The following is a 26048-nucleotide window of genomic DNA, read 5'->3' as shown; positions in this document are numbered from 1 at the left end:
GGAAAGCGCAGTTTCTGGCAACTAAAGTGACAGGGTGAGGGTCAGAGTTAGAGGCAGAGATAGGGCAACCCAGAGAGGAGACCGAGAGAAACTTGGGAGACACAATCAGGCAGAGGGAATGGTTTGAGGGGTCAGAGGGAGTCCCTCACAGATGCTGTCTTGGAGGCATTCTGGGGGGAACACTGCCTGTCCTGGCTGGATGCCAAGCCCAATTCCTCCCGCTCCCTCCCACCAGCCACTTTGCCTGCCTCTCCTCCAAGTACATGTGTCCCGGGGTGCCCGCCGTCATGAGCACCCTTCTCGCCAACATCAATGCCTACTACGCGCACACCACCGCCTCCACCAACGTGTCCGCCTCTGACCGCTTCGCTGCCTCCAACTTTGGGGTCAGTCCTGGGGACCGGGGCTGGGGGGATGAGGGCGAGCCCAACCCTGTGCGGGTCGGACCCTGTGTGACTCCGTGGTCTCCAATCTGGACCTGACTTGCTCTGTGACTCTGCACCAGTCACTTGTCCTCTCTGAGCCTCAGTTTACCTCTCGTAGAATGGAAATGGATATTGTGAAGGCCCATTTCGATGATGGATGGGGTGCACTTAGTGTATAGTAAGCACTCGAGTGGCAGCCACCTCGACCCCCATGTCTCTGCTTCGACCCCCCATGTCCCTGCTTCTGTCCATCCTCCTCCTCTGCCTCCTCAGAAAGAGCGCTTTGTCAAGCTTCTGGACCAGCTGCACAACTCCCTTCGGATCGACCTCTCCATGTATCGGGTGAGAAGTGCACCCATAATGACTTGCTTGCTCCTACACGCGTGTGCCTGGAAGGGAGAGCTCCCGGCAGGTGTGCACATGGGAGGACCCATCTTAACACGTGGAATGTGTTCCTTTGACATGTGTGCACATAGATGGGCAGCACCTGCCCAACGTGCTTGGTGCGTCCAACCAGCTCCCGCCCTAGTTGCTTCAAGGTGTTCTCATGGACCCCCCACCCACTTCCCGGAACTTGGGAGCTCTTGTATTTCCCCTAAAACACTCTACCCCGACCCAGCCTTCTTCATAACCCAACCTCTCTTCTCCCTTCCAACAGAATAACTTCCCAGCCAGCAGCCCAGAGAGACTCCAGGACCTCAAATCCACTGTGGACCTTCTCACCAGCATCACCTTCTTTCGGATGAAGGTAAGAAGGGGACCCGGTGCCATTAGCTCTCCAAGGGGCATTCTCCAGGACTCTTAGCTCCTAACCGAGTAACGTTTCTCTTGGAGAAATGTGCCCTTTCTCAGTGACCCTTTGCTTTCATCCTGTTACATTTCCTTAAGCTCATAACTACTTGTAGCCATTTCCTGCCTACCTCCTGTCCCAGCTGTGCCCACTCGTGCCCGTCTCCCTCCCTCTAGGTGCAAGAACTCCAGAGCCCACCCCGAGCCAGCCAAGTGGTGAAAGATTGCGTGAAAGCCTGCCTCAACTCGACTTATGAGTACATCTTCAACAACTGTCATGAACTCTATAGCCGGGAATACCAGACAGATCCGGTGAGGACCCCAGATAAAGCAGAAAGGAATAGGGGATACCAACCAGGCCCTGACCAAGTTCCAGAGCTTCCCCTTCTCAAGCAGTTTAACTGAGCCTCAGTATCTCCCTCTGTAAAATGAGGTCATAAACCCATATCTCAGGATTGAAGAGAAGATTCAATGAACTGCAACCTTTAGATAAAGTGTAGGTAAGTGCTTGGCACCTGATACACAATCGATGCTCAATAAATTCAGTTTTAGCTGAATTTAGTTGAGTTAAGCATACAGTGTGCCTAGGATAGAATCACTGTTCTAAATGTTGAGTTGAATTGAATTTTTTGAGTAAAATTCAGTTTGGGCCATTTCAAGTCAGTTTATTTGAGATCTTTTAATATGTGTTTATCTACACATATAATGCCCCAGGATTGTCAATAAGGTTTCAAGGAGCTCATGGCTTATTAGAAGGGAAAGATGTACACATCGGAAATTCACAACCTAGGATGATTAGCCCTGGGGTGGAGGAATTGCAAGAGTCTGTGGGAGCTAAGGTGACCCCTGCCTCACCTTGGGCTTCTGATAGGAGATAAGATAAGCTGAATTTAGTGAGATTTTATTTCATTCCATTCATTTACAGTCCCTTGAGTTGAAATCAAGTCACTTTGAATTGAATTGGGTTGAGGTGCAGTGGATTAAATTGGGTTGAGTTTGGTTTAACTATAAACTGTTCAGCTTCATTTATTTCTTTTCAGATGACTTAAAATTGCTCTTGGCTAATTAGTGAGCAGAACTGAGTGGTATTAAGCTGAGTTTCCTTGAGCAAAAATCCATTTTTTTTTTTCTATTCAGTTGAACTGAAGTTATTCTCGACTGGGTTGAGTTGACTTGAGTTAGGATACGCTGGATTGTTGCCTTGGGTATAGTTGAGTTCGAATGAGTTGGGTTTGTTTCAGTTGAATTTAGCTGCATCCATTTTCATTGACTGACTACAGTTGGATTGAGCTGGCCTGAGGCTATTAGGTTGAGTTGAGTAGGTAGAGTTGGATTGGGATGACTTGGTTGAGTTGAATTAGATTAGTTTAGGTTGGGTTGAGTTCAAGTCTATTTATTTCCATTATTTTGACTTAGGATGATGTTGCTCTTGGATGAGTTGATTAGGTTCAATCCAATTGAATTCATTTGAGTTTAATTCAATCCAGTTAAGTTTAATTCCACTCCACTCAGTGTAATTGGCCCAAGTTCAGTTTCACTGAATTAACGCTGAGAACCTCCATCTGTTAAGCTAAGTGGGCCTGATTGGCATTCATTTCAGTTCCATTTGGTTTCATGGGCTTCAGGTTTTTTCAACTAAATTCAGTTCTATTCAACTTTATGAGTTGAGTCTAATCAAGCTTTGTCGAGCTGCAGGGACATGAGCTCTGTTTAGACCAGTTTACAAGAGTTCAGTTCCTTTTCATACAGTTTTCCCACTTGAACCACACACTATTAACAGGGCCCCTTCCTCACTAACCTCTTACCCCTCAATAATGAACTAACTGAGGCACCCACCCCCTGAACCCCTCTCGCCAATCTCTCCATTGCCCCTTCCAGGCTAAGAAAGGAGAAGTTCCCCCAGAGGAACAGGGACCCAGCATCAAGAACCTTGACTTCTGGTCCAAGCTGATCACTCTCATAGTGTCCATCATTGAGGAAGACAAGAATTCATACACTCCCTGCCTCAACCAGTGAGTTGTGCATCCGTGTAGTTGATTATCTGGAGGTGTATGTTTATAGTGTGTGTGTATGTGTGTGTGTGCACACAACTTTGTGTCTTATGTGTAAAGGCGACCATGTCTAATTACACATAAAATGATGCGTATGTGGAGGCAACTGTAGGTGTGGTTGTGCCTGAATGAAATATGGCATAATTTATAAACAGAAACATAAAACTGTGTGTATGTATACAATCACTGGTATAATCAGATATGTATTTTGTACATGTTGATTTGTGTGAATAAAAATGTATACATATGTATATAATAGTGTAGGCTCGTAAATAACAATAAGCAGTGTTGTTCAAGTATTTAATGTGTGTTAAATACTCCACCAAATGTTTTACATTTAAATTGCATTATATCTTGTGTGTGGATGTAATTCTGTGTATAGTTGTGGCCTATGGGTTTAAATGTATATTGTATATATGCGTACAATTGTGCAATGCACTTCAATATACAATATTGCATATTGTGTAATTGTGTGTGAATATGTACACAGTTTTATATGGATTTATGTATCTGTAGAGTTTTCATCTATGTTAGCTGAATGAACTGTTGTGTCTTATTTATCCCTGAGTGCTAGAGGGGCTCTTAACTCTGGTGTGCCAGTATCTCTTGGTTAGTTAGATATTCAGTTAAGATCAGGGATTTGGGATTGATGGACTGAAAGGTGGATGGATGGATGGGAAGATGGATGGAGATATGTATGACTGAATGGATGGATAGCTGATTGGATGGAGAGATGGATGGCTGTACGGAGAGATGGATGGGTGGATGGATGGATGGATGGATGGATGGAGGGATGGGAATACACTGAATGGATGAATAGGTTGATGAATGGATAGATTGGTGGAAGGATGAATGGGTAGATAAAGGAATGGATGGATAGCTGGTTGGATGGAGAGATGGATGGCTGTACGGAGAGATGGATGGGTGGATGGATGGATGGATGGATGGAGGGATGGGAATATACTGAATGGATGAATAGGTTGATGAATGGATAGATTGGTGGAAGGATGAATGGGTAGATAAAGGAATGGATGGATAGCTGGTTGGATGGATGGATGGATGGATGGATGGATGGAGGGATGGGGATATACTGAATGGATGAATAGGTTGATGAATGGATAGATTGGTGGAAGGATGAATGGGTAGATAAAGGAATGGATGGATAGCTGATTGGATGGAGAGATGGATGGATGGATGGATGGATGGATGGATGCATAGAGAAATGGGTGAGTGGATAGACAGATGGGTGAGTGAATGGGTGGGTAGAAAGCTGGGTGAATGAGTGGATGGAGGGATGGAGAGATAGATGGATGGAGACTCAGGGAGAAGCAGGGCTTCAGTTCAGAGTCACTCAGCAAGTCAGTGGCTTTGAGGGGGCTTGAATCCAGATCCCTCTGCCTGTCCTGCACTACCCTCTGGGTCAGAAGGCCAAAGCAGCCTGTGCCATCTTGCTTCCATCTGCCAAGGTTTCATACTTCCATGACCTTCACCAGGTTTCCCCAGGAGCTGAACGTGGGTAAAATCAGTGCTGAAGTGATGTGGAACCTGTTTGCCCAGGACATGAAGTATGCCATGGAGGGTAAGTACCCCCCCCCCGCCGCACAATTCCCATGTCTGCCAGCCTGGCTACAGTAGGTAGCTGTGCCTCAGTATCCCCTCCAAGGCTGTGAGTGTCCTGGACCCTCAAGCTTGAGGTTGGACACCTGTGATGGCCAGAGCAGGTGCTGCCAAGACAGAAGGTGGACACTTTCCTGACTGAGCTACGTCCGTTCTCCCCCTACCAGAGCATGACAAGCATCGCCTGTGTAAGAGTGCTGACTACATGAACCTACACTTCAAGGTCAAGTGGCTATATAACGAGTATGTGGCAGAGCTTCCTGCCTTCAAGGACCGCGTGCCTGAGTACCCTGCGTAAGTCCCTTGTCCCAGGCCAGAACCGTAGTGCTGACAGCTAGACGGAGGCCCAGAGATGACGGCTGACCTACTCAGGGTTCCCTAGGCATCAGGGTCACAGTGGGGTGCAAACCTAGTATTCTCTATTTTCAGCCATTAGACTATGGACTCCTATAGCCCAATTAACATTCATAAGTATCAGGAACTGCATTGAGCAGTCCTATGTGCCTTTTCTCATTTAATCCTTTTGACGATTCTATAAGATGGGAGCGTTATAATTCCCATTTTGTGGATGAGGAAATGGAGAGTTAAATGCCGAAGGACTTGCCCAAGGTGACATCCAATAAGTGACGGAGCCAGGATTTGAACTCTGGATGTCTGACTCACGGGCTGTGTTGGAGAGCAGGATGGTGGTCACCATTTACCGAGGACCTACTATACATTGTGTCATTCACGCTCACAGCAGCACTGTGGGATAGATACTCCTCTGTTGTACAGGTAATGGGATCCCAGAGAGTAAATGCCCTTACCCATGGGTCGTTTATCTGAACCATGGTTCCTGCAAGTATGGGCCTTTCTCTGACAGTGGTCATGAGGTCCATTTCATGGCTGAAGTAACCGAGGCCTGGTGGGGTAGGGAAGCAGGGAGTAGCCCCCCACCGGAGGCCACAGGGTGAGTTCAAGGGAGAGGAGGACCTGCCCAAGTACCATCCAGAACCAGGCAAAGCAGAGGGCCAGGGGACAAGAGGTGGCAAGACCTCACTCCTGCTCTCTGTTCCAGGTGGTTTGAGCCCTTTGTCATCCAGTGGCTGGATGAGAATGAGGAGGTGTCCCGGGATTTCCTGCATGGGGCCCTGGAGCGAGACAAGAAGGATGGGGTGAGGAGACTGACCCATGACCAAGCCCCTAGTCTGCCCACAGTGGTCTTGCTCCCTCTGGGGTCCATTGGGATCCAATATGGAGGCAAAACTTGCCCTTGAGATGAAGCCAGTCTCTGAAAGGTGACTACCGTCTTCATCTTGTTCATGATTTCGAAGGTTTTTTGTTCACTCAACAAATGAAAGAGTTCGTCCAGCTGGAAGCCCCACTCTCTCTATCCATAGTCTCTGTGTCCACCTCTAAGTCACCCTTCCACAGTGTCCATCTCACCCCAGGGCAGTTGGTCTCTGGCTTTCCCCATGAAGAGTGGGAGGGTTGGACTCTAGGGACTGTCTGGCTCTGACCCCTCTCTTCCCTCATGGCCTCCCCACCCCTGCAGTTCCAGCAGACCTCAGAGCACGCTCTGTTCTCCTGCTCCGTGGTGGATGTCTTCTCCCAGCTCAACCAGAGCTTTGAGATCATCAAGAAACTTGAGTGCCCTGACCCCCAGATCGTGGGGCACTATATGAGGCGCTTTGCCAAGGTGCGGGAGCGTGGGTGGGGTTGGGAATGGAGTCCAGGGGAGGGATGGGATTGGGATAGGGTCAGGGTTGGGGTTGCACTTGAGATTGGGATTGCGGTCCAGGTCAGGGGCAGGGTTAAGATTAGGACTGAGGTCAAAGTTGGGGTTGGTGATATCAGTGGGATTGAGGTTGGGGTTGACATCAGTGTTGGAGTTGTGGTTGAAGACAGTGTTTAGGTTGAGGTTAAGGTTGAGGTCAGGGTTGTGGTTACAGTTGGAGTTGAATTTGGAGCTGGGGTCAAGGTTGAAGATGGGGTTGAAGTTGGGGTTGGGTTTAGGGTTATTATTGGGATTGAGATTCCATTTGGCATTGAGGTAGGAGTGAGTGTTGGGATTTATGTAGAATTTGGGTGGGTGTTGGGGTGAGTTTGGAAGTCAAGGCCATCCAACTGGGTTTGAGGGTTCCGGCTAATTGGCTTTAGGCTGGGTTGAAGTCGAGGACTGCAAGTAAGAATTGGGATTCCATTTGGGGTTGAGTCACGCTCATGCTTGGAGCTGGGTTAGTATGATGGTTGGTTGCTCTGTGAAAAAGCTGGCTCTACATAAAATAATCATCTTTACCTGGTGGTGTCTCCTCTTGTTGTGATGGTCATCCTGGGTGGAGAATTCGCCCATCAAATGGGTCCATCTTGAGTGCTCATAGGGGTTTGGGTTCATCCCTGATCTCACTAGTGGCTCTTGATGAGCCTGCCTAACTCCAGCTCCTGTTCTTCCCCCACATCTGTATCCTCCCCAGACCATCAGTAATGTGCTCCTCCAGTATGCAGACATCATCTCCAAGGACTTCGCCTCTTACTGCTCCAAGGAGAAGGAGAAAGTGGTGACCTTTGGGGGTCCCTGTCCTGTCCCCTCCCATCCCCATTCTGTACCCCCAAGGGCTCATCCTTCCCTGGGCTCTGATACTTCTGTCTGTGTATGTCCAACTGTGTGTGTCCGTGTACCTGGCTGTGTGTGTCTGAGGGGATCTGGAGGTGAGGCCACGTGCCTTCAGTGTGTCACTGTCTGGTTGTTGTGAATGAAACCTTCAGGGTGTATGGATGTGAGCTTGCAAAGCTTTGAGACCACGTAGGAGAATATAGGTGTGTGACAAGAACTCTCCCCTTCCTGCTACTCCCAGAAGCCAGCCCCCCTCGGGGGAGGAGCTACTTGAGCCCTGATTCCCCCTGCCAATCCCCAGAGACCGTCCTCCCCAACATTCCCAGGAATCTGATCCCAAGGCTGTCTTCCATTCTCAGATGACCCTATGGGACCCCAGCTTTCTCTGGACCCAGACCCTGAAACCATCCCGGGGTCCCCGGCAGTGGATGGGGGAGGCTCTGGGGAGGGATCCTGAGTCCTGAATCTCTGCTCTGTTTGCACCGCCAGCCCTGCATCCTCATGAACAACACTCAGCAGCTCCGAGTGCAGCTGGAGAAGATGTTCGAAGCCATGGGAGGAAAAGAGGTAAGGCGAGGCCTGGGCAGGGTCACCGTCTCCCCTGTGTCCCTGCAGGCTGTTGATGAATTCCAGCTCAACCACTCCCTCCGACCCAAGCAAGAAGCTTTGCTATCTGTGCCCGTTTCCTCCCCAGCCCTTTGGGATCTCTTTCCCTGGGTTGGATGGGCAAATGCCCCACTTATGTGGCTGCTCTGTAAACCTGGTCTAATGTCCCTTCTCCCTCCTCAGCTGGATGCTGAGGCCAGTGACATCTTGAAGGAGCTCCAGGTGAAACTCAACAATGTCTTGGACGAGCTCAGCCGGGTGTTTGCTACCAGGTGGGGGCACCTCTAGGGCTGGGAGCAGACAAGAGGGGGCAGCCCCCAGACCTCTGAGCCTGGGGCATCCAGAGACTCAGCAGATGTAGTTAGTGGTGAAGATTTCAGGCTTGGAGTTAGACCTGAGTTCGATTCTGGCTTCCCACTTACTAGCTATATAGCCTTGGGTGAGTCATGCAACCTCTCTGAACCTTACTTTACTTATCTATAAAGTGGGGATGATAATAGTGCCTGGGTAGGACTGTGCAATGAAATAAACAACGCAAGTAAATGTCTCAGCACAGTGCCCAATTCTGCTATTCCACACCATCCCCTCCCCTGCTCAGTGATATGCCATGCCTCCTTGATGCTTGGCATAAAACATCAAGGTCCACGGGTCAGCTTTTGAGGCCTCATCTGACCCTTTCTCTGGGAGGCCTGGAGAGCCTGGCCTGAGCTCCACCCCCTGTGCCCCCAGCTTCCAGCCACACATCGAGGAGTGTGTCAAGCAGATGGGTGACATCCTCAGCCAGGTGAAGGGCACGGGCAACGTGCCAGCCAGTGCCTGCAGCAGCGTGGCCCAGGACGCTGACAATGTACTGCAACCCATCATGGACCTGCTGGACAGCAAGTGAGTCAGGCTGGGTGGACTGAGACGGCTAGGGGGTGGTCAGGGATGGGACCTCAGAAACCCAGGGCTGACCTGGAGGGGACACTAGGGGCATGTTTGCTGGGTGGTGGTTGGATGGTTTGGATGGGTGGGTGGAGGTATGAAGGATGGGAAGATGGGTGGGTAACTGATCGGAAGGACTGGTGAGGAAATATTTGTAAGGGTGAGTGGATGGTGGTTGGATGGGTGGATGGATGGATGGATGGATGGGTGGACGAATGGATCAATCGATTGAAATAAGGATAAGTGGATGGAAGTGTAGATGAGAGGATGGAAAGAAGGAAGGAAAGGAGATAGGAAGATGGATGGATGGATGGGTGGAAGGATGGTTGGGAGGGAAGGAGCCAGGGAGGAAGGGGGAAGGCAAAATATGGAGGGGCCATTAAAGGAAGTTGGGGGAGGGATAGTTTGGATGGGTGGGTCAGTTGCTGGGTGCATCATGGTGGAATACCCCGTCTCCTTCGATCCCCATACATCCAATCACGGATTCTTTGTTGTTTTCCTTCCTTTTGTTTTGCCAAAAAAACTTTTAACTTTTATTTATTTATTTTGGGAGAGACAGGGACAGTGTGAGCAGGGGAGGGGTAGAGAGACAAGGAGAGAGAGAATTCCAAGCGGGCTCCACGCTGTCGGCGCAGTGCCCGATGTGGAGCTCGAACTCACAAAACCATGAGATCGTGACCTGAGCCGAAACGGAGAGTCGGACGCTTAACTGACTGAGCTACCGAGGCGCCCCTGTGGTTTCCCCTCTTCCCATCGTTCCCCTTCCCTCTCTCTCCTGAGCATGGCCCCAGCCCCCTCACAGTCCCTAGTCTCCAGCCTTCCTATTAGCTTGCCCCCCACTCTGTTCTTTCCAACAGGTCTCTCTTGAACACTCCATGGCTCCCCACTGCCCTCATCCGAAGGCCCGGGCCTTCCTCCCAGGTGTTGAGTCCCCTTCCAGTCCGGCCCCTGCTGGCCTGTCCACCTGCCATTCACTCTTCACGTGTATCATACACCATAGTTCCATCAGGCTGACCATCCAGGGGTCCCTGTAGAGGCTCTGTGCCCTCTGGTGGGTCCATGGAGTCCTTTCCCACATTTGTTGAGGGAAGGGGGCTCTGTGGGTCACGGGCCAGCTGGGCCGTGTCTCAGATCTGCCCCTCACTTCCAGCCTGACTCTCTTTGCCAAAATCTGCGAGAAGACGGTGCTGAAGCGGGTGCTGAAGGAGTTATGGAAGCTGGTCATGAACACCATGGAGAAGACCATCGTCTTGCCACCCCTCACCGACCAGACGGTGAGGCCCACAGGGGATCCCTGGGCCACCTCCCCTGCGGGAGCCCAGAGAACTTGGTGCCAAAGGCATTGGGGCTCAGAGGTCAGTGGGGCCATTCAAAGATCAGAGAGGTCATATACGGGTCAAAAGTCATCAAAGAGTCAAAGAGGTCATGCCTGGGTCAGATATATAAAAAGAGGTCAAGTAGGGTTAAGAGATGGTCTAAGGGGACATAGAAGCCGCCCGTGGGTCAGGAGGGCTTATGAAGGTCAGAGGTCACCCAGAAAATAAAGAGGTCAGTTTGGGGCTCATGGCCATCCATGGATCACGCAGGGCATATGGGTCAGTGTGTTCATCGGAGGGCCCTTGGGGGGGTCAATCAAGAGACAAGGAGGGGAGACACCATGGACTTCAAAGATCAGAGACAGAGGGCTCCCAGAGGTCAATCAGAGGTCACAGAGAGCATCCAAGGTCAGAGAAGTCAAGCAGAGGTCAGCATTCATCCAGAGACCAGGGCCATGCCTCTGGAACCCTTCTGGGAACAGCCCAGAGATCGTGATCCCCAGGGATCAGGCTTCCAGGAGGGAGTGGGGGACCCGAGACCTCTGCAGTGGGGCGTGGTTGGGAGTGGGTTCCTCCCGGGAGGTGTGGGGGCCTGAGGACAGCAATGGCACACGGGTTCATAGCACAGCACAGAGTGAGAGGGCATTCCTGGGTGGACAGGAGGGGGGCTTGGGGAGGATGGGCAGGGCCACCAGGAGGCAACCCTGGTGGGGGAGGCTTCGGACCTCCGACCACCTGCCTGCCTCCTCTGGGCTGGGCAGGGGCACGGGGTCCGCCCCTCGGTGCCGTCTCCGCCCCCTCCCTGACCTTCCTGGGAGACTCATGGTGACTTATTCCCCCCTCCCCCACCGCCCCGCCCCCATCGCGGCTGACAGATGATCGTAAGTAGAGGCCCTTCTGTCCGTCTGTCTGTCCGTCCGCTCTGTGTCTGGACTCGGCCCACCGCGTGGCTGCACCCACCCCACCCAGCGCCCCCTCCTCACCCACCGGCCCCCCACCCACTGTCCCACCTCCCGCCTAGATGTGCCTGTGTCTGTCTGGGGCGGGGCATGGGGAGGGGGCGGGGCCTGGAGGGAGGGAGGCCACGCCCGCCCACCCCGCCCCGTTGTAAGCAGAGAGGACCTACCTTCCGCCTCCCAAACCCCAAACCCCGAGCCCAGGACCTTCCCATCTGACCTTGTCCTTTAGTTGGAAATCACCCTTCCTCCCATATTCTCAGACTCCAGCAGGGTATCAGTCTCTCCCCAAAGCCAGAAGGAGGTTAAAAGTCGACGGAGTCGCTCTGACCTCCCCTTTGGGCTCTGAACTGCTAGCAGCCTCCCAAAATACAGGCCCTCACCATCTGGGTCCCCACTCGGCTGTTCAGTGCAGACCCTCCTACCACCTCTGCCTTCCCAGTCCCACCCCACGACCACATGAATCCCGGGCACACGCCCAGGCACCCAGGTGGGAGGTAGCATCCGTGACTTTGTGTCAGGCCATCTTGGCGTCAAATCCCAGCCCAGCCACTCTCTCTGTGACCTTGGGAAGTCACTTCACCTCTCAACCTCCACTTCCTTGTCTGGAAAAAGGGGTTCACTGCAGTAACTCTGTTGAGGGTTGAGAACCAAATGGGATGATGCATTAAAGTGCTCATCTCCGTGACTAGCTTAGGCTGTGTGGTCACTAAAATTAGAGCTAACATTATTGTTGGCGGAGGCGATATGTAGACACATAGGAGGGCAGAGATCTCCCTTTGTGGGCAAGACAGGTCGTCGTAAGATGTCACCTGTCCAAAGTTCGCACGTACTCGTCTCACTTCTTGGTGGCTGCAGTCTGGATCTTTGGCTGTAACCACTGGGTGGCAGCAAGGAGCTAAGGGGAGTCGATCCGTCCCCGCTAAAGACAGGGGGGGAGCATGAACAGGGGAGAGGGGCAGAGGGAGAGAGAGAGACAGAATCCCAAGCAGGCTCCACACTCAGCACAGAGCCCGATGTGGGGCTTGATCCTATGACCCCGGGATCATGACCTGAGCCGAAACCAAGAGTCAGACACTCAATTGACTAAGCCACCCAGGGGGCCAGGGATTCACATTTATTGATGATTCCTTGTATGCCAGACCTCATAGCTGATGTTACAGGCCACCTTCGTGACAACCCTTTGAGTGAGGTGGATATTATTGTTCCTATTTTGCAGATGAGGGAAGCTGAGGCTCAGAGAGGAGAAGTCACTTGCTCAAGGCCACGTAGTAAACGTAGGCCAGAGTCAGGTTTCAAATTCAGGCCTGTCTGAATTTGGAGCCCATTTGTTCTCCTGTTGACCCAAGCAACAAGATCCTCATATATACAGTAAACGTAAATGGGTTATATTTTGGCAGTGACTTCTTTCTCTCTGGCTCTGTATTTCTGTTTTTCCTCTCTTTCTCTTCCCTGTCTCTCTGACTCTCTTACAGCCTTTAAGAGTTGATCATTGAGGCACACACACATGCAACCCAGCCATCAGCCCCCTGTGCGGTATTAGATGCCCCTTACCTCCTGTCCCCATGAGTACGTATGTGATCACCCTGGGTTCCCACCCCACACGGCTTGCCAGGTTGATCACCCTGTGACATTGTCTCTGCAGGGCACCCTCTTGAGAAAACATGGCAAGGGATTAGAAAAGGTAATGAGGGCCTCATCTGTGCTGAGGTCCTGAGCTCCGGGGTCCGAGTGTGTGTGTGTGTGTGTGTGTGTGTGTGTGTGCGTGTGTGTGTTCATTGGCATGAGCAGGAAGGTCAGCTGGGGATCACAGGTAAAAGGCAGGTGTCTTAACCAACTCCCACAAAACCAGAAGTCAGAGACGAGTTGATTCTTCAGGGACATGGCTTGGAGTCTGGGTGCACGTGTGGGCAAATGTGTACGCAAACGTATGCAAACAGCTCCCTCCCTCTCATAACAAGACCCAGAGAGCTTATCTCAGCGCTGGGTTCCGCTGAAATTCTGTGACTTCAAGAAGGGCCCCAGACGCTGGACCGCGGCCCTCGACCGAGACATGCCTTGTTGTTCATGTAGATTTTGTTGTTGTTCTAACGGGTGTTTGTTGTAAGGAGACGGGAGCTGTGGCAGCACATGAACAGTTGCCCTTGCTGTGCAATTCACGCAGGAACTGTCATCCCTGTGAGCGCACAGGAGGGGTCTCTGCTACGTGAACATGGGTTGTAGGGCTTCCCTACTCACTCATGTAGCCCTTTTGGGGGGCACCATTTACATGCAAGTGCATCCGTGTGGGGGTGAGAGTGTGTGAGTTGATGTGTGTGATTGTGCACACGTGTGCAAACGTTTGGGAGTGCACGTGTGTATTTTAGTGTGTGAGCTCTGTGTGTGTGTGTGTGTGTGTGTGTGTGTTGTATGCTGATCCAGGTGTGTGTGTGTATGAGGGGGCATAAACTCTCTGCACCTGCGTGGATGTGCTTGGGTGCGTTTCTCTACACTGAGGGAACTTGTGGTACCTAGAAGTACGTTTCTTTGAGAGCCAGGGTTCCCAGGGAAGAGTCCTGGGAGTTGGGGGAGGAGAGAAACCCAAGCCCTTTCTCTCCTCCCCTCCTCCCCAAGGCGCCTCATCCCTGGGCAGGCTGTCCCCAGGTGATGGGCTGGTTCTAGCCTCCTGGCTAGTCCGGGCGTCTAGCCCCCCAGCTCTCAGTGGGAGACGAGGGAAGGTGCCTAGCTGAGGAGGGGGCCCAGCGTTAGGCCCAGGAGCTGGGGGAGGGGGGAGGGAAGCTTGTGGGCCGGGGAAACCCCAGTGAGCACCCTCCCATCAGCCGCCCAAACTCTGACCTCCGCCTGATTCTCTCCACAGGGCAGGGTGAAATTGCCAAGCCACTCAGATGTAAGACCAGCCCGTCACTGTCTGTCTGGCTCCCACCCCCCCCCCCAACCCCTCCCCACCCCGTGCCTCCTTCCACCTCTGTGGTCTGTGCCGTCTCGGGGGGCGCACTGTGAACCCATCCGTGGTCTCTTCTTCCTTTGTCTGTCTGGTTTGCTCGCGAGGGGCGGCGGGCGGGGGGGAGGCAGGAGGGGAGGAGGGGGTGGCAGGGGGAACCAAAGACCAGACGGCTGGGCTCCTGAGTCACTGTACCTCATGACAGCCTCCGGTCATCACAGACAAGGAATGGAAAGAGTAGCGACAGCCAGGATGAAAGTAACAACAGTAATAGTGGCCGGAGGGCCAGCTCCCATCGGCCAGCTGGTCGACCCTCCACACGATTCCAAAGATCACAGCTATGAATGGCCCTCCACCCTGCCTCGCCCTGCTCAGGACCCCGGACCATCCCAGGGCCCAGTAAACGCAGGACTCATTACCTCATTGACACTTAGGCCTCCCCCATCCCCCAAGCTAGCGTAGGTGCCCCTGTTAACCAGGGAAGGAAACTGAGGCCCAGAAAAGGCCGGGGACATGCCGCAGGTCACCCAGCACAGCGATCGGAGGCGGCAGGACCATTGCTCCCAGCACTGCTCATGACCTTGAGACCAAATGATAATAACAGCGAACACCGAACAAAGACAGATTGAGCCCCAGCTAAGCCGTGAAGTGGATACGATGTCCCCCAACTAGATGGGAAGGCTCAGAGAGGTTAAGTGACTTGCCCAGGACCACACAGCAGAGCTGGGATTTGAACCCAGGCCCACCCGGCTCAATCGGGGCCATAACCAGGATGCCATCTTGCTCGTGTCTGTTTTGGGTGGGGTGGGGGATGGGTACCGAGGTGTGTGTGGGTGGGGAGGATTCTTCCCTTTACAAGGTCAGACTAACAGCCACCCAGATTATTGGGGAAATTCGCCCACACAGGGAATGGGCCCAGGGAGGGGGCGGGGAAGGCTGGGGGCGGGGGTCACTAGAGCCCATTCCCCAGTTTTCTCAAAACCCCCTGACTTGGGGCTGGGAAGCCCATCCCATACTGACAAACACCATCTACGGCTCCCTACACCCACGGCCCCTCGCTACCCATTCTGTCGTCTCTGTCCCACAAACCTGGGGTCCTGAGGGAGGCGAGAGGGTGGGTAGTGCGCCCACACTGGGATTTGCAAAGACAAAGTCACCACCTCCTCCTCAGTGCTTTCTGAGGGGGAAGCTCCAGGCCTCTGTCCCTGGGACACAACCATTGCCCTGCCCAGAGCCTGTGGACAAAAACTAAGATCGTGTCCAGGGCTGGGGTGTCAGTAAGGCTGTGGGGATTGGTCTGGAGGACCCCCACGCTCACCTTGGCTGTGACTCTTTGTTACCTGCAGGGAACCCAGATGATCTTCAATGCAGCCAAAGAACTGGGTCAGCTGTCTAAACTCAAGGTGAGGCCAGGGGTGGGGGGCAGGAGATTGGGGTGGGGAAGCTTCCTGGGGGGAGAGGTCCCAGAATGGTGACATGCTCAAGGGACAGAAACCCTGCTCAGACTGACGGAAGCATAATTGATTTGCTCCACTGTGTTGGAAAGATGTGCAAAGTTCGGCTTCAGATACAGCTTGATCAAGGGTACACGTCGTTTATTCAACAAATATTGAGCCCCTGTTGTGTGCCACTCACATGCTAGGCACCAGGGACATCGTGATGAAAAGACAGACCCACTCTCCAACTCCTCAGAGTTTTATAGGGATGAGGCCCATAGACAGGCAGATCCCTAAGGTGGGTCTGCCCACCCGGGCCCTCTCTCCGTCCATCCAGGACCACATGGTACGAGAAGAAGCCAAGAGCTTGACCCCGAAGCAGTGTGCAGTAGTTGAGCTGGCCCTGGACACCATCAAGGTGAGAGTTCCCACCCCTGTGTCATCCCAGGGGGAGCAGGCAGAGCGTGTGACTTAGGCTTGAACCCACCTCAATGTATCCAATTTACAAACACCCCCTGATGACTCTTCTGTCAGCTCCAGGCTGGCTGATGGCGGGGCCCCGAGGAGCCCTAGGTTCGGGGGGGACAGCCCCAGCTCTGTGGGGTCAGGACCGGGTAGAAGGGAGGATGGGAATTGAGGGAGCCCAGGAACGGAGAAGCGAGGGCTTTCTGAAAGAAGGCATGTGGGAGGTGGGTCTTGAGGAATGCGTAGGCGTTCACAAGGCAAAGCAAACAAAGCATTCCAGGCAGAGGACCAGCCCGTGCAAGAACACTGTGGTCTCCATGACACAAAAGGCATGAAAATTACTCCAGAAGACATTTTTTGCTGCAACAGAGAATTATAGTGAAACAGGGTTCGCAACACAGTAAGGAGGGTGGTCAAGGAAAGCTCCTCCAGACCTTACCCAGAGGAAGACCACCATGGCAAAATGGGGGTGTTTGAAGTGGGGGGGGGGACTCCCCATCAGTGAGCACAGTAAATGCAAAGACCCCGAGGCAGGTACGTTCTGGGGAAGACATTTGGAGAGAAGCCTGGGAGGTTGCAGGGTTGGGGCCACGGAGGCTTGGGGAGAGGCGGGAGGCATGGGTATTACTTTGAGAGTGCCGGAAGCCCACCCGTGGACTTGGGACAGGGTTGGAGGTCGGGGAGTGGAGAGCACGACTTGGGTGTTTTGAGGGCCCCCAGGCCATCCGGGGCGCGTCACCACCGGAGGGCAGCGGAGTTGCGGAGGGCGGATTGGGGCTGCCCAACTCGTCTCACCTCTCCCCACCCCGTCCTCCACAGCAATACTTCCACGCAGGTGGCGTGGGCCTCAAGAAGACCTTCCTGGAGAAGAGCCCAGACCTGCAGTCCCTGCGCTACGCCCTGTCCCTCTACACGCAGGCCACCGACCTGCTCATCAAGACCTTCGTGCAGACGCAGTCGGCCCAGGGTAAGCGGCGGCCTAGCGCGCGGCGACCCAGCCCCTACCCAGCGAGGCTGCCACTGACTCGCCTCTGTGACGTCACGGCCCGGGGCAACTGACCAGCTCCCGGCGCTCGCGAGCTCCGTGAGGTCACCGGGCCAGTGAGGGATCAACAACTCGTGGGGGCGGGACTTCTGACGTCACTGGGCCAGGAGGTGATTGGCATTTCCTGGGGGAAATCTATGACATCACGGGGCCAGGAGGGGATTGAAAGCTGTGGGGCGGGACCTCTTTGAAAGGCCAGGAGCAGGGAGCGACTGAAAGCACCGAGGGACGCGGCTTTGAAGGGCAGGGTCCGGGGAGTGGTGGACGTTTAGGGGCGGGGGGAGGCGGGGCAGATGACGTCACGCGGCAAAGGAATGATTGGCTGTCCCAGGGATGGGCGGGGCCCCGGCCTGGAGGAGTGGACGGAGAGGGGTTTCCATTTCTCAAATTCTCGCTTTCTCTCTCTCTCTCTCTCTCTCTCTCTCTCTCTCCTCTTGTCTCTGTCTCCTGTCCCTCTCTGAGTTCCCACACAGCAGCTGGGGCTGAGGGGAGCAGGACTCCAGGGTCCTAGTTCCCCTCCCTGAGGACCCGCCCTTTTCAAAACCGGCCCTAAGACCAGGGAGAGATGTTTGGCCGCTGACCCAGGCTTAGCTCCGGCAGGGGGGTAGGAGGGAGAGTGGCCCGCAAGCCGGAAGCTGGGGTGAGGGGAGCGGCCCCCTTCCCCTCCGGTCAGCCCAGGGCCCGGGGCGCTCCCTGGGCGTCAGGCCTCTGTGCTCAGCTTCGTGCCCAGTCCAAGCTGCTGCTTTTAGTGTCCCTGGTGTCCCCCCCCCCCCCCGGAGCGGGAGGCTGTCTGTCCGTCCGTCTGCAGCTGACGTTTCTCTCTCTCTTGTTTCTCCTCCCTCTCACTCGCCGCCCCCTCTCCGCGCCTCCCCTGCTCCCCGCCACGTACACTCTCGCCCTCCATCCTCGCCTCTCGCTCGCTCGTCTCTCCCCCCACCCCTCCCTTCCCTCCTTTCTCCACCTTCCCCCGTGATTAGTCCATGGTGGAAAAGGGACTAGGTTTACCCTTAGTGAAGACATTTATCCTGAGAAGGGTACGTGCCTCCGCCGCCCGCCGCCCGCCCGGTGCCCGGTGCCTGCGCCCCTCCCGGCCCCGGCTAGTAAAAGGCCCGTCCTTCCGCCTCCCCGGCCCGCCGGGCCCCGTCCAGGCCGGACCGGCTGTGGGGGCCTCGGTGGATGAGGGGGAAGGACGGCTTGCTGGTTCCACGTGGGGAAGGAGAAGCGATTCGAGTCGGAATCCGCTTCTTCCTAGGTGCATCTCTTAAGCCAGATCCCGGTCCCCCGGACAGCGCCTGCACGGTTAAGAGTGGGCTCAGATCCCAGGGAGCTATGATCCCAGCTCCGCCATTTGGGCGGGCCGGACGCCTGCAGGGAGCATCTCGCCTCCCTGAGCCTCAGCTTTCTCATCTGTGAAATGGGAACCGTCAGGGGCCCTAATTCGTAAGATTGTTTTTAGGATTAGATGAATTAAATGTAGAGAAGTTCCTGACCTGTCATACATGCAGTAGCTGCCAGCGAGTGTATTGTTGTTACTTTTATTATTAATTAATTAATTAATTAATTAATATTATTACTGATGTCATTCTTCCAAGCATAGCAAACTAACGGTTTTCAGGCTCTGACTCTGGGCCAGCGCTTGTGCCAAGAAGCATTTCTCAGGGATTTTTGAAAAGCTTTCTCCCAATTGCCCCCCAGGATGGTCCATCATTCCACAGATGAGGAAGCTGAGTCTCAAAGGAGATTAAGCCACTTGCCCAAGGAACCTTCCCCTACGGGAAGATAGTCGGGGAGGGATGGGATTGGGGTACGCACAGGGAAGCCCCAGAAAGACCCTTCCCCTTGGAGCCAGCAAACTACGGGATGGGGGCGCCCAGCACTGCCCTCCTCCCCCTTCTTACTAGCTTTGGCCATGGTCTGACCCCTCACCCCACCCACCATTGCCCAACTACCCCCCCTGGCACCCTCAGTCTGGCCCGGATTGAGCTTGCTGTGAAGCATCAGCCTTGGGGGGTGGGGGAGGTGAGGCTGAGCATGTGACTGGTGGGGGGAGGGGGGACCGAAGCCTGAAATGACAAGGAAGGTGGCCTGGGGAGGGCAGCAAAGATGGGGGGGTGCACGCCCCCGCAGTGGGGTGATGGGGGTCTCCAGGCCTCTCTGCCCCCTGAGCCTCAGTCACTTCCTACCCAATGCCAGGTAACCCGGATTAACCTTGGGCACCCACCCCTGACTCTCCCTTTCCTCCCCCATGCATGGGGCGCTCAAGGTGTGGGGAGCTTCCTGAGGGGCAGGGGAGGGGCCTGGTGGGGGTGCTGGCGGTCACAGGTTTCAGGCCCCACAGGATGCCCTTTCCAGAGCCACAGAGAGAGGGACAGGACAGAGAGTGTTAAGCTGCTCCTTCAATGACCCCCATCGGAACCAATCAGTCAGGGCATTCCTGGTAGCTAGAAATAGAGGCAGACTTGGGAATTTGTGGGCCTGGAACCGAAAGATTAAGGGTTACGCTGACACCAATAATAGCTGAATCCAGAGCCTCTAACAATGTCTTTGGTCACTGGTCTCTGTTGAGACATCTGTGAGGTAGGCTTTCCCCCCATTGGGCAGAGACAGCCTTGCTAGCTTAGCACCGAAGAGTCTTTCCTCAGAGTTGCAGCCAAAGTCCCAGAGCTAACTCTGATTGGCCCAGCGTGGGTCACATGACCATTCCTGAGCCAATCACTGCAACTGTGGGCAGGGAATGCTCTGGGCAGCCATGGTTCATTTAGCCATACCAAGATCTGAGGTGGGTGTGGGGGTATCTCTCAATGGAAACTTGAGATTCTCTATTGGAAAGAGGAATGGCATTGAGGGAGGGAGAGAAAAGATATCCTGCAAGCTGTCGCCTCAGAAGAAGTGAGGACTCTGGGTCGGGTCAGGTTATCACAGTGTTTTGGAGAAGCAGCGAGGAAGCCCACGTGGCTGGAGCAGAGTTAGCGAGGGTGAGAGTGGAGAGAAACGAGGCAGGCCAGGGAATGGCGAGGACACATTGGGAGCGACCTTGCAGATCACAAAAAGGACTTTGATGATTTCAGAGTGAGATGGAAGGCCATGGAAAGCTTTTGAGCAGAGGAGGGAAGTGATCTAACTTAATAGGATTTCTCTGGCCGGTGTACTGAGAAAAGAGGAATCAGAAGGTGGCTACTGCAACGGTCCAGGCATGTGAGGGTGGGGGATGGGACAGGATGGAGGCTAAGGAGGTGGGACAGATTCTCTGGTGTATTCGGCTAGTGTATAGGATGGGAACCCGAAGAGTCTGGCACTGTGACAACCCAAAGGAGAAAATGAAACCCAGGCAGCTAGGGGGTCAGGTGTTGCCAGGATGAGTTTCGACCAGGCGGCAATCACTGGCCTGAGAAAAATGGGGGGGCAGGTGCGTTAAACTCAGAGAAGTTAAGAGATCCGCCTGAGACCCTACAGCAAGGCAGTGAAGGGGCAGAACCCAGCGTTCTTGGCCTCCTAAGACCACGTGCCATCCCAGCCCCACCCTCAGTGCCAACCCTGTCAGGGCTGATGGCCCAGTGCCGCCAGCACATGGTGGGTGGGAGGTGGTCCAGGTCCCTTAAGCGGGTGGGAGGAATGGAGCTCACGCCAAGCATCCTCCCCTACCCCGCCCAGGCTCGGGTGTGGAAGACCCTGTGGGTGAAGTTTCAGTCCACGTCGAGCTCTTCACTCATCCGGGGACCGGGGAGCACAAGGTCACTGTGAAAGGTGAGTAGTCTGAGTTGGGAGGGAGAGTGCCCTCTCCAGGATTCGCTAGTCCTATGACAGAAACCACCCTCAGACGAGCTTAATCAAGAAAAATAGTTGTTATTAAAAAAAAAAAAAGATTTCATAAAACGAAACAATTCCAGAAATAAGGCTCTTTCAGGCATGGCTGGATCCAGGGGTACAAACAGTGTGATGGGACTGAATTCCACTTTCTCCATCCCTCCTCCGCTCTGCCTTCTTTTTGTTGGCTTTTATTTATTTATTTATTTATTTATTTATTTATTTATTTATTTTTCGGTTAAAACAGACTCGGTTGTTTTAGCCAAGGCCTAAAACACCACTGGTTTAAACAGGATAGAACGAGGGGCGCCTGGGTGGCTCAGTCAGTTAAGCGTCTGACTTGGGCTCAGGTCATGATCTCGCGGTCCGTGAGTTCGAGCCCCACGTCGGGCTCTGTGCTGATGGCTCGAAGCCTGGAGCCTGCTTCAGATTCTGTGCTCTCTCTCTCTCTCTCTCTCTCTCTCTGCCTCTCCCCTGTTTGCACGCTCTCTCTCTCAAAAATCAATAAACATTACAAAAAATTTTAAACAAAATAGAATGTGATTTTCTCTAACTCCGAGGACAATCAGCCCGGAGCTGACGTGGAGGTTTTCCAGTGTTGGGGATCCCTTATTCCACTCTCTTATTCCACTCTCATCTCTAATGTTTTCCTCCTCCATAAGGTACCAAAGGACTCAGTACCCACCAGCATCCCAGCCTGCAGCTAGGAGGAGAACGTGTAGCGCATTCTCCTGGCCCTTTAAGCCCCAACCTGAAAGTTGTACACATCACTTCCTCTCACATTTCGCCGGCTGGAACTTCGTCATACGGCCGCGCTTAGCTGTGGGAAGATTGCGGGGAATGGGGCTTTTCAGACAGGCGTTGAAAACCACAGCTGCGTAGAGAGGACCCTGACAGTCTTACCCTCTACTTCCCCCCGACAGTGGTGGCGGCCAATGACCTCAAGTGGCAGACCTCTGGCATTTTCCGGCCATTCATCGAGGTCAACATCATCGGGCCCCAGCTCAGCGACAAGAAACGCAAGTTTGCAACCAAATCCAAGAACAACAGCTGGGCCCCCAAGTACAACGAGAGCTTCCAGTTGTGAGTCTGAGGATGCTTGGGGGATCACGGGGAGGGGCCATCTGCTGCGTGAATTTCAGGGCCCGCTAGGCCAGAGGGAAGTCTGGTGGGCCAGTGGTATCTGGGTGCAGGAATGAGAAGGGTCATATCCTAGGTGAGGGCCCTGGGAAGCGAGGCGCCTTGGTGCAGGAGTGACGTTGGTGAGGGGATGGGGTAACACTTTGGGAGACAGGCAGTTCCCAGGGGAGGCAGTGAATGTGATATAACATGTTGATGAAGGCTTGTGAAGAGGAAGGGAAGTTTGAGCAGAGGGGGCATGTGGGGCAGGGTCCTTTCTGGGGTTGGAGACTCAGGTCTGGTTAAGGGCCATGAGCGATCACGATGAGGCAAGGAACGTGTGGGTGAGGGTCTCAGGGCCATGGGGGCAGGTGTCCTGGAGTCAGCAGTGAGCCTTGTCAGGACTGCTGGGGCAGGTCAGGAGGAGTCTGCATTGGGGGACAGGAGTGGACCGTGGTCCAGGGCATGGGGATGCCCGTCAAGTGGGTGGGGGTGGGGTCGCATCCAGAAGGGGCTTCCTGGTGAGCAAGAATGAGCTTAGTCAGAAGCATCCAGGGTCCAGAGGGGCAGATGACCTGGGGAGCATAAATATGTCTGATCAGGGTATTACTTGGGATGGGCAGACATTTAGATCAGGTGTAAACCTCACTGGGGCAGGATAGTGGGGGGAGGGGGCTGTTCCTGGGGGACAGAAATGCAGAGGGGTAAGGGAGCATCAGAGCAGGGGAGAGGTGGGGACCCCTGAAGGACAAGAAGAGGGCTCTTGGTCAGAGGATTCTGGAGTGGTAGGTCACCTGATGCAATGCTTGGGAGCAGGCCCATGATCTAGTTGGGGGACAGATGTCTCCTGGGGTGGCTGGTAGTCCTTGAGGGCCAGGAATGCAGCCTGGGAGGGTGTTTCTAGGGAGCGGTGTGGGCATAGCCCATTAGGGCAGGTCCCCTGGGGGCAGAAGCCCAGCATCACTGGGGACGCAGCCTGCCGGTAGGGGGAGACGTGCTGGAGTGTGGGGCGGGTCACTCACGGTGACGCGTGAGAGCAGTTCGCGTGGACAGATCTCCTTAGTGGTAAGAGGGGTGGGCTAGGAAGTATGGGGGTGGGGCACGCCAAGGAGATAACCGGAGTCAAGGGGCCTCCGGGCGTGGCGTCTGGGGCAGGGTGGCGAGCAGCAGCTCAGCGGGCCAAAGGTGTGGGCGCTTTGGACGGGGTGGAAGCATGGCCTCGCCAGGGTGTCTTGGGAAAAGTGTCACCAGGGGTGGGGGCGGGGTTTGGCCCTCGGCTGAAAGTAGGATGGTGGCGGTATTGCGGGTTGGAGGTGGCATGGGGGTTAGAAGGGAGGAAGGAGTGACGGGGCAGAGACAGTACTTGGGGGCGGGGCGGGGCGGGGCCCAGCCCTCGGGGTCGTGGCCCGGCGCGGAGGCGGGGTCAGCAGGAGGGGGTGGTGGCCCGGCGGGCGGGGCTGTCCTCACGCCCCGCCCCCTCGCAGCACGCTGAGCGCGGACGCGGGCCCGGAGTGCTACGAGCTGCAGGTGTGCGTCAAGGACTACTGCTTCGCGCGCGAGGACCGCACGGTGGGGCTGGCCGTGCTGCAGCTGCGGGAGCTGGCCCAGCGCGGGAGCGCCGCCTGCTGGCTGCCACTGGGTCGCCGCATCCACATGGACGACACGGGCCTCACAGTGCTGCGCATCCTGTCACAGCGCAGCAACGACGAGGTGGCCAAGGAGTTCGTCAAGCTCAAGTCGGACACGCGCTCCGCCGAGGAGGGCGGCGCGGCGCCTGCGCCCTAGCGCGGGGCACGCGGGCGGGCAGCACTGCGCCTGCGCGCGGGGCGGGGCGACGTCTGTGCGCTGGGACCTCCCAGAGGCCGAGTCTCCGGGCTCTGTGCGGAGGGCTGAGTGCGCCTGCGCCCTTGACTTAGCTCCCACCTCTAGGGACTGGTGAACGGACGACGCCCCGCCCCCTCGAGCAGCCACGCCCTAGGGCGCGATGAAGGAAGAAGCCACATCCCCTACTAGAAGCCAAGTCCCCAGCGCCTAGGGGACCTTTCGAGCTGGGATGGGAGGGAGTCCTGCCCCCCTGTGGAGGAGGCCAGGTCCTGGGGCTCTGGTACGGGGAGACCCTGCCTCCTGTCCCCTGGAAAAGCCATAAGATGGGTCCCCAAATCCTGGGGCCCAAGACCAATTGCCAAGTATGGAACTCTCAGCTCCCTGGAGGGGCGGGCCCTGGGCAAGGGGCAGGGCTTCCTAGAGCGCCCCCTGGGGTGGTCTAGGGGGTGGAGGCACTAGAAAGCTGGTTGGAGGGCCCAGGTTGGACCAGAGTGTCTTTTCATGTTTGTGCAAAAAATAAACAGGGAGGGAGGGGAGGATGGGATTTCAAAAGCACATGCGCCCTCGGGCGCCCAAACCCTGGGGGCCACGTGGACGGCTCTGAAGCACCCGCACTGCCCCCACTTCCCCATGGGGGTTTGCCTCTCCTTTTCCCCCAACATACCCATCCTCATAGCATAGAGTTTAACCCACCCGTTTAACAGATGGCAGAACTGCGGCCCAGAGAGCCGCTCGAGACTTTGCTGAAGGTCCCAGTGCCACACCTTCTCCCCACTCCCTTTGGCCTGTGTGCCCCATCTAAGGGTGGGCTGAAATCGGATGACCCGACACAGCTCCCCATTGCTGCTAACCCCTCCTCAGGGGACCTCCCCCATTCCTTACAAGGGATGGGGGTTCTGGGCCAAGGCCCCCACTGCCCCCTCCCACGGCTGGCTGCCAAGCAAGACCCCCAGCCCTCAGCCCTTCCCCTGGGACCCTATGGGAAGATTCCCTGAGAACTCTTGACCTCCCACCAAGAAAGAGTGAGGGTTTGGGACTCCCTGGACCCAGGCACCGCCCCCCACCCCCAACCCCTTCTTCCTCTCCCAGAATTCTCCAGGCAGGCGAGAAAGAGACCAGGAACTCTAGGTGTGTGTATATACGTGTGTGTGTGTAAATATACCAACATGCTCGGAGCTTAGTCTCCAAAATCTCATTCATTCATTCAGGCACCGTGCCGCAGGATACCCCCAGGAGGGGCCTCCACCTGCCTGAAGCTCTTCCTCCAGCAGGCGTTGCTGGGGCAATCTGGCCAGAGTCAAGTTTCCCCCATTTTAGCTCACGGAGACAGAATCTTTTGGTAAAGGTTGTCACGGCTTGTCTTTGCCCAGAATCTGCTTTACCATGTTGGACGGGTGCTTATGGGCCGTTTGCTTTTCCTGCCAGATTGACCAAGCACCAGAGGGAACCGTAGGTGCGGAGGCTGAGGTGGGCAGGTTTGAAGCGCAGCGAGGTCACTGTGGCTGGCGAGGGGGACCACAGGGAGAAGGTGCTGATGTCGGGGAGACCTGCAGGGATATCAGACCGGGCAGGGCCTTGTATGCTGCTCTGGGGAGTTCTGATTTTACCCGAAGAGATTTGGGGAGCCCCAGGAGATCTTAAAGCTGAGAACAGTCTGGATTTCAGGCGTCAGAAGCTCCCTCTGGCTACCTCATGGAGAATGGACCGATGCAGCGTGGGGGAGAGAGAGAGTGCTTTCGGGATACTGAAATTAATTCCTGGAAAGATTTTGGGAGCTAGAGTAAAAAAGGAAAAAACAAAAACCCACCCCTTAGACGAGCCCAGGGCCGATGGGTACAGTTGTTCCTGCTGTGCACTGGCCAAGGGTCTGGCATTTCTAAGGAGGCCATGTGCAAATCCTAGGTGCTGGGAGTTGTGTGTTTATACTGACGGTTTCCCGGCACGTGGACAAGTCTGGGAGAAGTGGCACCATGTCCTGCGTTACCTGGAGGTGCTGCATATGTCCCCTGAGTTTCGGCAGCTGTGGGTGACTGAAGGTTCTGAACCAGAGGTTGAGGTGCAGGTTCTCATACAGGACAGCGGGGGAGGGGCAGGGGCCAGGGGCAGGCTGGGAGGTGGCAAGGGGGGAGCTGAGAAT

At 54.9% G+C, this 26048-nt stretch overlaps 1 protein-coding gene across 13 annotated transcripts in view; it reads left to right on the top strand.

Annotated features, from left to right (window-relative positions):
* The window catches only part of UNC13A (unc-13 homolog A), a 62329-nt gene extending 37243 nt beyond the window's left edge, over positions 1 to 25086 (top strand). For 3 of the 13 annotated variants that reach the window (XM_023247146.2, XM_023247153.2, XM_045048070.1), the window contains 24 exons: positions 236 to 386; positions 699 to 767; positions 1084 to 1173; positions 1392 to 1526; positions 3093 to 3226; positions 4759 to 4844; positions 5050 to 5176; positions 5940 to 6036; positions 6417 to 6560; positions 7336 to 7419; positions 7965 to 8042; positions 8265 to 8353; positions 8811 to 8963; positions 10156 to 10279; positions 11197 to 11202; positions 12923 to 12961; positions 14135 to 14164; positions 15565 to 15621; positions 15992 to 16072; positions 16939 to 17086; positions 18142 to 18198; positions 20816 to 20908; positions 21892 to 22051; positions 23572 to 25086. In XM_023247146.2, the coding sequence (XP_023102914.2) occupies positions 236 to 386; positions 699 to 767; positions 1084 to 1173; positions 1392 to 1526; positions 3093 to 3226; positions 4759 to 4844; positions 5050 to 5176; positions 5940 to 6036; positions 6417 to 6560; positions 7336 to 7419; positions 7965 to 8042; positions 8265 to 8353; positions 8811 to 8963; positions 10156 to 10279; positions 11197 to 11202; positions 12923 to 12961; positions 14135 to 14164; positions 15565 to 15621; positions 15992 to 16072; positions 16939 to 17086; positions 18142 to 18198; positions 20816 to 20908; positions 21892 to 22051; positions 23572 to 23872 (2533 nt within the window). In that variant the 3' untranslated portion in view covers positions 23873 to 25086. The remainder of the gene's footprint in view (positions 1 to 235; positions 387 to 698; positions 768 to 1083; positions 1174 to 1391; positions 1527 to 3092; positions 3227 to 4758; positions 4845 to 5049; positions 5177 to 5939; positions 6037 to 6416; positions 6561 to 7335; positions 7420 to 7964; positions 8043 to 8264; positions 8354 to 8810; positions 8964 to 10155; positions 10280 to 11196; positions 11203 to 12922; positions 12962 to 14134; positions 14165 to 15564; positions 15622 to 15991; positions 16073 to 16938; positions 17087 to 18141; positions 18199 to 20815; positions 20909 to 21891; positions 22052 to 23571) is intronic. The other 10 variants (XM_045048071.1, XM_023247152.2, XM_045048105.1 and 7 more) reach the window with 6 other exon arrangements.
* Positions 25087 to 26048: the final 962 nt, after the last annotated feature.

The sequence above is a fragment of the Felis catus genome, chromosome A2 (assembly GCF_018350175.1).
Source record: "Felis catus isolate Fca126 chromosome A2, F.catus_Fca126_mat1.0, whole genome shotgun sequence".
Classification (NCBI taxonomy): Eukaryota; Metazoa; Chordata; class Mammalia; order Carnivora; family Felidae; genus Felis; species Felis catus.
The sequence above is the reverse complement of the archived record's forward strand: the minus strand, read 5'-3'. Positions and strand labels throughout refer to the sequence as shown.